The sequence below is a fragment of the Elgaria multicarinata genome, chromosome 7 (genome assembly GCF_023053635.1).
Source record: "Elgaria multicarinata webbii isolate HBS135686 ecotype San Diego chromosome 7, rElgMul1.1.pri, whole genome shotgun sequence".
In the NCBI taxonomy this organism is placed as follows: Eukaryota; Metazoa; Chordata; class Lepidosauria; order Squamata; family Anguidae; genus Elgaria; species Elgaria multicarinata.
In genome coordinates, this window is record NC_086177.1 from 86,897,199 (window position 1) to 86,910,535 (window position 13,337).

The following is a 13,337-nucleotide window of genomic DNA, read 5'->3' on the forward strand; positions in this document are numbered from 1 at the left end:
CAGGGGTCTTCAGTGCTGAGATAGGAGACTAGGCTACCTTTGGGAATTATCTTATTTAAAAGACGAGAGCTATGGGTAGGATTGGGTGGGGCTGTTTGGGTTTAAAGGAAAATGCATGTCTCCCCATCATCCTGTGTTACCCTTTATTTCAACATCTGGAATGAAACACAATGGACACCCAAGGAGAGGAATAGGTAAGCATAATACACCAAGCCCTTGGCTGGAGAAGGATTGCCGTAAGTTAATACTGCTAGCCTCCGTCAAAAGCTCCCCCCATCTCCAACTATGAGTCAAGGCACTACCTTGCCTATCATCGCAAGAGAACCAAAAAACTAGCTGACATCACATGGACATAATACATATATGCCTTTTTTTTTTAGCAAAATACTTATCTACTATAATGGACACAAATATTCATATGACTCCGTAAATATTCATATGCTGTCTTTCTACCAAAATGATGACTCCTAAATTGCCAAAAATAGCAGAACTAGATCAGCAAAATATCAAAATATGCTTGGTGACAGCAAATGCCATTTTGAAAGATAGCTACTGATTTATTAAACTGAAGATTTTAATACCCCTGCCATTAAATAGCAGCAGTTATCTTTTTACCGCATAATGGAAATAATTACCCTCTGAATATTAAATGCCGTGTAGCATAATTTGTTTCAGTGCCGTCTATCATTGTAACATAGGGTTGGGCAACTTGTGACCCTCCAGATGTTTTAGCCTACAGCTGCTATCATCCCTCATCATTGGCTGCACTGACTAGAACTAATGGGAACTGTAAGCCAAAACATCTGGAAGGCCACAAGTTGCCCACTCCTGCTGTAAGGTTTGTATTTTACTGATAGCAATTTAGTGCTGAATTGCAGATCTAAGCAACTGAATATCAAGCTCTAGTTCCAATCTTCTTAAGAGAGGTACAGTAGCTTTGTTTGGACCCAACACTAAACCATGGTTTCGCATTTAATAATAATAATAAATTTATTTCTTGCCCTCCTCTCCATTTTGATCGCGGCGGGAAGCAACAGTAAGTATAAAATACAAATTAAATATACATTATATTTAATGTATATACATTATATTTAATACTAATTAAATATACATTAAGTATACATTGTTAAAACATCCTAAAAAAATCCTAAAAACATCCTAAAGCATCCTAAAATTCCACTGGATAGGCCTGCCAGAAGAGATCAGCCTTTATAGCTTTCTAAAATGCTAAAAGACTGTTAAGTTGACGAATCTCCTCTGGCAGGCCATTCCACAGTCTGGGAGCAGCAGAAAAGAAGGTCTTCTGGGTAATACCTATCAGCCTAATTTTGGCTGGCTGAAGGAAATTCTTGCCAGAGGACCTGAGTGTGCGGGGCGGATTGTATGGGAGATGGTGATCCCACAGGTAGCCTGGACACAAACAAGCCTAGCCTCCCCTGAGTTTGTGTGCTTCCTGCTCCTCCTGACACAAACCATGAAGAGATTCAAAACTTCTGCTTCCATTTTAGATTAACCACAAAATAACGTGCTGCTGCCCGAACCTTGAACTATGGTTAAACTTACCTAAGATTAGTGAAAACAAGCCAGTTTCATAAACCAGGGTTTGGAGGCTTGTTTTCACTAACCATAGTTAAGGTTAACCACAGTTTGTCCAGTTCCAGACAATATAGCAAATTACAGTTAATAAGATACTGAAATGAAAGCTTCCAAATGAAAGCTTCCAACACCTGCTGGAGAAGGGGAGAGGGAAGCATGTGAGCCTAGGCTCATTCTTGTCATTCTAGACTCTGTTTTAGCATTACATCTGAACCAACCCAGTAACATCTTCTTCCACTCTCCCACAAAGCAACAATATAAAGAGCAAGTATAGTTAATAATGAAATTACAATGTATGATTCTTACCCTCATTGGATGTATATCAGCATATGGTGGCTTTCCTTCTGCCATCTCTATTGAAGTAATGCCAAGGGACCAGATGTCTGCCACACAGTTATAACCAATCTCTTGTATTACCTCTGGAGCCATCCAAAATGGAGTACCTATGACAGTATTCCGCTTTGCCATTGTATCCTGTAATTACATTGTTAAAAAGCTTAATGTATCTCAAAATATTTCTCTCTCTTCTCTATTTGTAATATCACATCTGACTTAAATGGGAACTGTATATCAGTACTTAACACCAGTAGGTGTTGACAAAGCTCAGTAATACAGTCTTCTTTAAAATTTAACATTTATCCAAGAAGCGTCTACAATGTTTTGCAGGCTAAGTCGGTGCCTCCAATAAATAAATACTCCAAGAATCAAACTTCCACATTCATATACATACACAAATGCTGCTTCAGACATTACTTCTTCTTTTTTACTGCTACATGTATTTTGTGTGTAACCATAAAACTACAATGTGTGCCTGTAACAAATGCTTTTCTGAGTACACAGAACATACAGGTATATGCAAAAGGGCATTGGGATTGGGCACAGCTCCTTACCACACATACATACACATTTGCCATACACTTCAGCTACCATTTCAAGTATGAAATACCACTAAACCTTGCGATCCCACCTGCAGCAGCAACAATCATCAGCCAGTGTCTTTTTAGCCCATGGTATATTTACAACTTGGATAGAAGCAGGCCACCTAGATGTAAGGCCTCCAACTCTAAATGCAAACCACTGAGCTTTTTTCTCTTTTCTTTCTTTTTTTGCATGTTGAGGTCAACATTTTCAGTAGAGTCGCATGTGACAAATTCATTTTATAAATTGTTCACTGCATGTTCAGAGCATGACCAAATATCTGGGTTCAACCCTTTATTCAAAAGCTTTACGGCACAGATGTCATTGATTAGACAACCCCCATAAAACTCATACCAGTCCACTGAAGACAACAAGACAAGTTGATTTCAATAAGCAAAAATGTTCATACACTTCACTACTGGAAAAAGAAGCCCCATCTCTCCCTATAAAAAGCTCTCATTTCTAGCCAGGGAAATATGCACCAGGGCATTGGGATTGCAGTGGAAGAGCAGCAGAAACTTCTTTTGTAGAGTTGTTTTTACCCATTTATAAAATACGAGTTTACGCATAGATTTTATACTTACGGTTAACTGTCCAGCCACTCCAAAGTCAGCTAATTTGGCATGCCCTTCGGTGTTTAAGAGGATGTTTCCAGCCTTTATATCTCTGTGTATTTTTCTCATGAAGTGCAAATATTCAAGGCCTTTAAGCGTAGATTTAAGAATGGTTGCAATTTCATCTTCTGTAAGCTATGAGGAAACAAATAACCAACCACTTTTTCTTGTGTGCATGTGCATATACATACACACATGCACACACACACACACACACTTACACAAACAATTGGAATAACTAAGGAATTGCAACACAAAATTATGCAAACTGCCTTATATTATTTATATAGCTTGCAAAGGCTGTGCAGAATGTTTTACAAATACAGAAAGCAAGACCCCGTCAAGATCCCACTCCTGCAATCCAATCCACATGGCTTGACCTCCATGAGCCTGCATAAGATCCCACAGAAGTCAACAAGCTTCAAACATGAACAAAGATCCCACCAATTAAGAACAGATTGCAGGCAGAGGGCTAAACAAATGTGACATGAAAAGCATAAAGACTTACAAGCATATCCAAAGCATAGATTGTGTATTTATTTATTACAGAGACAATTCACCCCATCGTACCAATTCATTAAAATAGGTTTAGGTTACAGACACTTTGGGTTGCATAGGTACAGAATGCAATAGTATTCAAAATACCCAAAATGCTGGCTTTGACCTTTAAGGCCCTTCACAGTATCGGCCCAGAGTACCTAAATGGTCACCTATCTCCATCTGCACCTACCTGGACCTTATGATAATCTTCTTAAGGTAGCTGTTGGCATTCTTGCTGTCATTTCAGTGTAAGACAAATACCTCTTTTATTTTCCCCAGACTTCTAATCTGTTCCTGCTTTACATTAGGTTTATATGGGCTATGGCTTTTATACAATTATTTCTTTTATGCATTTATTGTATGCATTTTTTATCTCTGTTGTAAACTGACCAGAGAATGTGGTTATAGAATGCATAAAAACAATACTCCAATACTACCCAAACTCCTTGAGTGCTACTGCAATACAAGCGACACCATTAAGATTTCTGAACTGCGAATTTTCAAGATTCATGATCTAAGACACCTTACATTCTCAGGACGCCTTCCGTCAGACCTAGGATGCATCAGAAATGGGGCAAAATGCCATGTTGATGGGCCTGTGAATAGTTCATAGGCTGTAAGCCACAGGAACCCTGATGATCACATAAGGACAATGCTGGTTATGCCTAGGCAATCTCTGGAAACATATCCACAGGCAGCTAAATTGATCATGCCAGGGTCAAAGAAGTGGGATGAGAATTGTGAGAAGGGGCATAAGCCAAGCACAGAGGCTCAGTTCCTCCTGTTCGCATGTTTGCTGCAAGGTCGGGGTAACTCCTAAGCTCCCATTCCTTCAGATGGATATTGTATATGGTTTGCATACGTGGTTCTTCTAAATATGAAATCATAAGAAAGTAGTCCTATGTTTCCTTCTCTCTTTTTTCCCCTCACAAACATGCAAATATTACATTTTTACTAACCTAAAAATGTAAAGACCGAGTGCAATGCCCAATATTTTTTAATAGTGTCAACTTTTATTAGCAATGAAAGAGAAAGAGGAAGACTTAGCGGATTTTGTATTTCATTATACCAAATAATTTTAAAGAAAACAGGAGGAGCAAGAAAAGTGAAAATATAGAACGAACAATCATTCTGACCCAGATACGTTTTCATTCTAAGCCCACTGTTCAGAATCTGAGCATCCCTGCCAGCACACTTGGTGGCCAGCTTTTGCTGCTGCTGTTACTAGCCTGCTAAGAAGTACCATCAATCCTGAACAATAACTATGTTCAGTAAAATTGTGAAATGTTTAGAACGTGCCCCAGGAGAAGCTAGTATCCTGAGTTTCCTTGCTGACTGTGGAGGAGGGAGCTTCCCCTACTCTCTGGCCAGCATGGAGATGCAAGCTTGCATTTCAGTCGGAATTCAAGGTATTGGTAATGACGTTTAAAGCCCTAAATGGCTTGGGACCTCGATATTTGAGGGAGCGCCTCTCCTTATATATGCCTGCCCGACACTTGAGATCTGTTGGAGGAGCCCTTCTCCGCATCCCACCAACGCAATACATACGCTTTGGTGGGACATGGGAGAGGGCTTTTTCTGTTGTGGCACCCCGACTGTGGAATGCCCTCCCCTTGCAGGCCCAACTGACGCCAACGCTGATTTTATTCCGGCGCCAAGTAAAAACATGGCTTTTTAACAAAGCCTTTAATGGTTAAATTCACCAAGTTTGCACATTGTTTTAACTGTTTTTACTATTTTTAAATTATATACTAGTTTTAACTTGATTCATGGTTTAATTTGTTTTTAGCTGTGTATATTTATTGTTTTATATTGTATGAGATCCTAGTGATATAGGGCGGGATACAAATGTTTTAAATAAATAAATGAGCTATTAGCCTCTTACCAGGTATGTAGAAAAAAAATACAGGCTACTAACCTTTGTGAGCTTATTTATAAGGTTACACTCTACTAATAAGTTCTCTACACAAATGTGCTGGAGGAGTAATATTAGAGCAGCTCCCCTGGGACACATTCCTAGCCTTGCATTTCTCTTGCTTTTCACGGCCTTGGAATGCACCAGGACACTGTTCAATGAACAGACCAAAAGTGGCAGCTAGAAGTGTTTTTATCAATTACATCCAATACGCCAACTGCACATTCTTCTGGAGAGTAGACTGCTACTATGATTACCCATGCTTTTGTAACCCAATTACCGCACTATGCTTTACACAAGTCTCCTCTTGAAGATTTTTTGAAAGGCAGGTTGCTTCAAATTTCAACAGCTAGAGATCAGAGGTATGATGGATATTAACATGTATTTTAAAAAATCCCTATCAGCTTCACTACTTGTCAGTTTGCTTTTCAGGTCAATTCAAGATTCTAGGTATTTCCTTTAAAGCTCTCTACAGCCTGAACATCACATACTACAGAGAGAATCATTATCACCACATATCAAGAATGCAATCCTGTACATGTCTAGCCATAAGTCCCAAATTAACATTTCTGTGATTGTTTGTTCTCTACAAGCAGAAGAATCAGACATAGGGAATGCTCTCTCTTCAACCTCTTAATCAACGGGAAGCTATTATGAAAACCCAAGTGTCCACAATTACACTCGCCATGCTTTTCATGGCAAGCATGGCACCACCCCCTGGTGAGCAAGATGAACAAAAAAACCTTCTTCCCACTTTGAAGCTGCAGAGGTGGATGGAGGTTATCCTGGCAGCTTTGTGGCAATCCCCTCCCAAGGTTATGAAGAAAGCTGAAGAAGAGTGTTGGAAGCACACTCTCTACCTGCAGACATTGCTTGGCAGAATGGGCATGGGGACTTCAGCATGGAAAGCATGTGTTCTACCACTGAGCTATTAGAAATGTCTGGTGGGAACATTTCTTTTCTTGCGTAAACATATTCAGATATAGTATTTTATTAAAAATAAAAACTTACTGTTTTATTCCGTAATCTAATTATGTCCGAGACAGAACCAGCTCCACAGTACTCCATAACAATCCACAGGTCTGTATTCTTAAAATAGCTGCCATAGTACTTAACAACATAAGGGCTAAAAACAAAAACATGGCTGTCAACATATACAAGTTAACATTTGATAATATTAGGAAGCAACACTGCCCAGGATCAATTGTGTGAGAATTAAAGTTTAGTGCTCTCTTTTCTTAGTGGCAGCTGCTTAAGTTTCATGTTTCATTATAAGATTTAATCGAGTTTTCAAAAGGATGAAAAAAACATGGTGCACATGCAAAAGTGATAATAAGCCAACAGCTCACCATATTTTGTATGAGAAGGGGTATCTTTTTTAATGACTATAGAAGTCATTTACCAAAGATGGAAGAGAAGACAAACAATGGAAATTCCTAATTATCATCCCTATTACTGTCAGACAGAAGGTAGTCGTGTACCAGAAACTCAAGGAGTATAATACAAGGCCACCTATATCTGCAATTTGAAGATAATTTTAAAAGACAAAACATACCTTGCCCAATCTAAAAATCTGCTTTATGCATGTATCTGAACATGTTTACCAACCCAATAGCTGGTCAAACACGTGAACCATTTGTTTGGCACTATGCATTCAGTTCCAAGAGAACTTCATGCACAACCCTCTTTCATTCATATCTTCCAATATGCAGAAGATTAATTCACAAAAGCCTGCTTCTGCATTGTTCATTGTCACTTGATTGAGGCAACTGTGTTCAAAATACTCCATAATGTTGCTTTGACCAGTCAAAGCAACATGATAATCTACTGATGGAGAAATTATCTCCAATGATTAGATAACGTTTAAGTTTGCTTCTGTTATAGCAACATGGCACCAGGGTATAAAGACTTGAGAGTTTAAGGCTTCCTTTTTCCCTCTGTCAGGGAGCTCTCCCTATCTCCAAATTTTCTTTCTAATGTTATCTCCCACTACTGAGTTAAATGCAACAATTACTACCATGGCATACTAATGTCAACAGAACATCTCAAGTACTGCTTGATGAGCATCCAACTCCCATATGGGCTTGTATCAAACTTTGAATAAATGTATCATAAAATCCATTTCATCCTTATCAGAGAGATATGGCAGACTTTAAACCTTGCCCCTTACAATTGTTCTACTACTAGGATACAATATTTTGGGACAATCTCCATAACAAATTCTGAAGACCTTACATTAAAGATTAACAAGCTGCAATAAAAAGGAATGATTAAAAGCCTGCCGAAGTATATATGATATTTGAATATTTAGAGTCAAGTAGCATTCTTGCAATTCACTAATTCAGGTTCTGTTAGTCTTACTTTAACTACTGTGTGTTTTGGGGCATTTGTAAGTTGTCCATAAAGATCTTCACAGATATAAAACAAGCCTCAAAAGAAAGGGAGGTTTTCTGCCCACAAATATTTTACAAGGGAGTGAATCACCAATATTTTACTAAGGGCACACCCTTATCTTTGTTCAACACCTACCTATCACTGCAAACCTTTGACATGGAGAAACCCCCTCCCTTATACTACACTGTCTCCAACTCCCATTGCAGGCAATGTAAATAACTGCCTAGAAAGTCTCCCATCACACCCACAGCAGCAAAGAATAATTGTCTACAGCTTGAAGGACATTTTGAATTTTGATACATTGGCTTCTCTCTTCCCCCTCTCCCCCAACAGCTAAATGGAATCCCCCCAAAATTGGGAAGAACTGCAAACATTATAAATAATATAAATAAATAAAAATATAACCTGCCACTAACCCAGAGTTAGGGCAGACTATAAATATTTCTTTGAAGCAGGATATCCCTTTAGCTTAGAACTGCTTCAACCATATTCCCAACTTTTTAGTGTTAGGAAATTCCTCTACCATGATCAGCTATCTATTCAATGCCATCTCCAAAACCATGAAGACCCAAATGAGGTGCCATAGTCCATGTAGCATGAATGTACAGTGAACTACATGGTAGAGTTGCTGACTGAAGAGTGAGATTGGGACCTTACATTAGCCACCCCATACGTAAACCCTAAACAGCATATAGGCATTCCCATGACACCACATATGCTATGTTTGTCAACATCCTTCAGGGCAACTGCTTTTAATAAAACACACTTCCTCCACTAGCTATCTCATTTCAATATTTACCTTGCATGTAGCCTTAACATATACCCAATAACAATAATTAAGATGAGCATGGGACATAAATAGGATTTGCCAGCTCCTCACATGAGGACAACGCCAAGGCATTTAAAGGTTCCAAAAGGGAAGGAACGGCTGCAGTCAGAATGACTCCACTTTATTTTATAGCCAGCAGGTGGAGGAAGGAGCTGAAACCAAATAAAACATTGACATTTTTCACCACTGAACTGTGAAAACTTTGAAGTGGCTTTCAACCTCAGCTTGCATTTCTCAAGCAATTAAAACGCATACTATCTAGTAAATAATGTTTAGGCATTAAAAAAAAGATGCCACAGTTCTCACAATAAGCGTGATCCATACCTGTCACATTGTTGCATTATAGAAATTTCTTTAATTATTTCTTGTAGATCTGATTCAACAGGGACTTGCTTAATTGCCACAACTTGCCCAGATTCTTTATGAATGGCTTTAAATACACTGCCATAAGACCTAGAAGAGAAAGTAGTACTAATTTAGGCTCTTAACAACAATCGTGATGTCCAAACTATCCATTACAATACTTTACACAACAGCCACATTTGTCACTTATACGTTAGTGTTTGATACAATACCATTAAATATGATAGATAGAATCATGTCTGGACACAAGGAAGGGGTATACACCACAATCCAATGTGGCTCCCCATCACTTTCCCACTGTATGTCCATACAGCTGCTCCTCACAGTTTACAAGTTCACATGCAGTGTTAATCACCTTTAAATAACAAGTGAGAAAATCTATTCTTCTTCCCAGTTTGCACATCGCAACAACCCACAATTAATAAACCATGGGTTGTTGAGAAGATAAGTGGGAGAAATAGTGTGCGTTGGTTGCTACATGTCTGCCTGCTCCCACTGCAATAAGCAACCCAGAGAACCTTAGTCCCTAGGTTGCTTATCGTGTTGTCTGAACTTGGGTTGTTAGGGGACAAACAACCCAGAGTTTGAACCCATGTGTGAAGTATTTTTCAGTTAGGGTCTTGTTCTATAGAGCCCTATGTTTATGAGCTTAGCAGTCAATGAATGTAGTTCTAAAATTCACATGTGAGAGAAACAATGTAGTTTATCCCACCATACGCAACGGAACAATATGTGGGTTATCCGACTTATGTTCCTTTTCCCCCTTTTTTTAAACAGCCTTTGAGGTTTGTTTCTATGTAATACACTGCCACAGTTTTTAATAAAGTTCCAAATTAGACCTTACCATTATGGAATGATGCCTGCACTATAAAACCTTTAACAGCTGCCAGTAAAAAAAAACACCTCTATATCTAAAATCAACTCAGTAGCCTGGTTCCTATGGCTGTCAGCATGGAATTGACACTACCACTAGAAACAAGCTTTCAAAATGAACACAAATTAATTTTATTGGGAATTATTTACAAAAGGGAAAAATATGACACTTCAAACAATAGGATGGGATTGCTTAAAGGTTAAATATGCTCAAATTATATATGCTTGATTACCATCTTTAATAGGCAAGAGAGTCTTCCCCAGCTGAATAACTCAATAGCTTTTGCTTCAGACCGGATTACCCTAAACTCCACTCCAACCAATTCTACACAGGCAGGAACAGATAATTACTCGGTTTGCATGATGAAAACAAGCCAGCTTGTTGTGAGCCGTGGTGCATACTGGTACAATCAGCATAATCATCACCCAGCCACTGCCTTAGTGTGTTGTCCGAACCCAGGCAGCGAAGCCACTGTGGCTTATTTTATGTCTGACCAAAAGGAATTTGAAGAACTTCAATCTCTGAATCATCCTAAAAAAGCAGAAGACAGAGGACGAATGGTATATAGCAGGCCAGCTCACATGATCAAAACAAGCCACCGTGGCTGAGTGGCGTTTATTCCTGTTTCGCCTGGCTTTTAGGATGATTCAGATGTTTCAGAGACTGAAGTTCCTCAAATTCCCTTTGGTCAGACATAAAATAGGAACCATAAAATAGGAACCTATTAAGTATAACTTGATTTGCTCATAAAAATATCAATTTTATGAGCAAATTATTTTTATGAGCAATTATTTTTGTTTTATTGCTTTTAGAAAATTTCTACCAGTTCTAATTTGTTAATGATTTAATATATTTTTAGCTGTGTAAATTATTTATGTTTATATTGTTTATATTATTCTGTACACTGCCCTGAAATCCCAGTGATAATAGGGTGGGATACAAATGTTTTAATAAAAAACTGTTTGGTATACTAAATATATCAAATGTTTGGTATACTAAATTTAAAAGTATAGAACATACAGACCATAATTACAATATTTACTGAGTTTACTTTTTATATAAATAATAATTTTAATGATAGTTTTATAAGCAAACCAAGTAATACATAATACATGTGATGTTCCTAAAGTAAAACAGTGACTTTAGATCTGCAAAGAGCACTAAAAAAAAGGAGGGGTCGCATTTGTATTTTTTTCCTGACATCCCCTGCCCCTTGGGAATAAAACAAGAAAGGATTTTCAACAGCTTCAAAATTTCTGGAAATTTTACACCTCCACTCAAAACTACTAAACATTAACTTTAAACTGAAACATTAATACTCTTATCCTTATTGCTGCTTGGTTCACATATACATTTACTCTCCATACACTATTTAAAAGGGTGTAATATTGCTCTAGAACTTGAAAGGGTTAAGAAAACCTCTTCACAAATACTATTATCACGCTTGGATATGTGTCCCTGACCTTGGATAATATAAACTTGTACTTGCCAGGATTAGATTAATTGATAAAAAGAGAAGACGGCGCATTTTCTAAAAACTACAAAAAGACACCTTCAGGTTCTGCCTTCTGCACAGGAGAAACCTGTAGATTGCTACTGATAGGTGTCATAAGACTTTGCTCATGTCTATAATTTAATTTAGTGAGATTTCTATTTAAGTGTAGAACATTTGCGTTCTCAAATTGTACAAATTTCATTTTCACATACCTCTAAAACAGGAAGCCCTAGCTTAACACTTGCAAAAGGAATTTAACACATCTAGCAGTTCCTTGAAATCAAAGGTATGTTTTATTTCTTCTGGGACAAGTGGGAACTGAAACAAAATGTTGCAGTGTGGAGTGCTCCTCTTCAGGGTTCCAGCCAGCAAGGCCCTTTTCCAGAATACTTTATTCCATCACCCAGTTTTCTATTTTTCTTTGCCAATGGATATGCACAATTCATATCCTTTGCTTGAGCAGAGCTTTTACTTTTCCTCTTGCTATTAGGCTTCTGCATTTGGGGTCACTTTTCCAACTTAACCTCATAGTATATCAGGCCTAGGTACACTGTACCCACTTATCTGGGAGTAAGACCCATTGAAGTCAATGGACCTTACTTCGATTGTATTGTCACAGCAAAATCCTAAAAAGTCTATTCTGAAGTCAGCTCCACCTGATGGGGCATAGTCCAGGTAGGTAGGTAGCGAATTGCAGCCTTACCTGGAAGGAAGTCCCATTGAACTTAATGGGGCTTACTTTTGAGTAACATACAGAGGACTGCAGTGCAGTATTCAAAGTCTGCAACACCAATTTCAATGTAATGTTCTTCCAAACAATTACTTCTAAAATGAGTGAATAGCTTTTAGGTATATACATGAAGTCAAGTGTCAGAGGGTGGGAGGAATCACACTATTTTTATTTTAGCTGTTAAAACTATTCTAATTCTTGACATTATGACTTTGGAAGACTTTCAGCGGAACAGATAAATATCAAACAAGGTATCCAATTTTCCCCCCATTTGTCGCATCTGAATGGGAAACATGATGCAGAATTTTTCTTCGAAAGAACTACTGTCAAGTGTTAGTTTAGTAAAGCATCCTTTTTATCTTAGAGGGTTGATGTTTCTGAAACCATTCACATTTGAAATTTTGTCATTAAATTGGGCAAACCCAGCTCCGTGCTCCTCATCTCCCCGGCAACTGTAGCTCTGACTTATTCAAAAGTAGGAACCTTGGCACAATTAAAACCAGAAAGGGCCAGCAAGGAAAAAAAGATTAGTCACTGGTACTTTGGAGGGGCCGGGCAGAAAGCATAGACTCAGGATGGCTTGGAACAGTGCTTCAGGTCAACTGCATAGCTCTCCATGTCTGCATAGCAGCTTCTCAATACAGCCTATTCCAAACCAGGAGTATAAACCAAGAGCTTCTTATTGATAATTCAACAGGAGAATGCTCAGGGTAGGCTTCGAAATCTTCGGTCAGCAGCAGAACATGACCTCAAGTGCAAAGACACAACTGGGACGTTATGGGGGAAAGCAGATGGGATAATTTGGAGCATATAGATGCAACCCTGGGAAAGGGGTTAATCACACCCTGTGAAAACTGCTGCATTTACACCACGTGTATTTATATTTACTTATTGTTTATTCAGTATATTTACAGCCCTCGTTTCTTCCTCCCCAAAAGTTAATGCAGCATACATATGATCCCCAGGTGGTCCCCTATTCCAGACCAAGCTTAGCTTCAGGAAGGTGACTTATATGCCTTCAGACCATACCTTCAGACACGGCAGGGCAGACAATACCATGAAATCTTTC

At 38.4% G+C, this 13,337-nt stretch overlaps 1 protein-coding gene across 2 annotated transcripts in view; it reads right to left on the reverse strand.

The window, feature by feature from the left end:
• The window catches only part of STK3 (serine/threonine kinase 3), a 144,015-nt gene that overhangs the window by 114,932 nt on the left and 15,746 nt on the right, over positions 1-13,337 (reverse strand). For both annotated transcript variants that reach the window (XM_063130989.1, XM_063130988.1), the window contains exons 3-6: positions 9,131-9,259; positions 6,595-6,709; positions 3,099-3,263; positions 1,903-2,070 (exon numbers count right to left, since the gene is read on the reverse strand). In XM_063130989.1, coding sequence (XP_062987059.1) covers positions 1,903-2,070; positions 3,099-3,263; positions 6,595-6,709; positions 9,131-9,259 — 577 coding nt within the window. The remainder of the gene's footprint in view (positions 1-1,902; positions 2,071-3,098; positions 3,264-6,594; positions 6,710-9,130; positions 9,260-13,337) is intronic.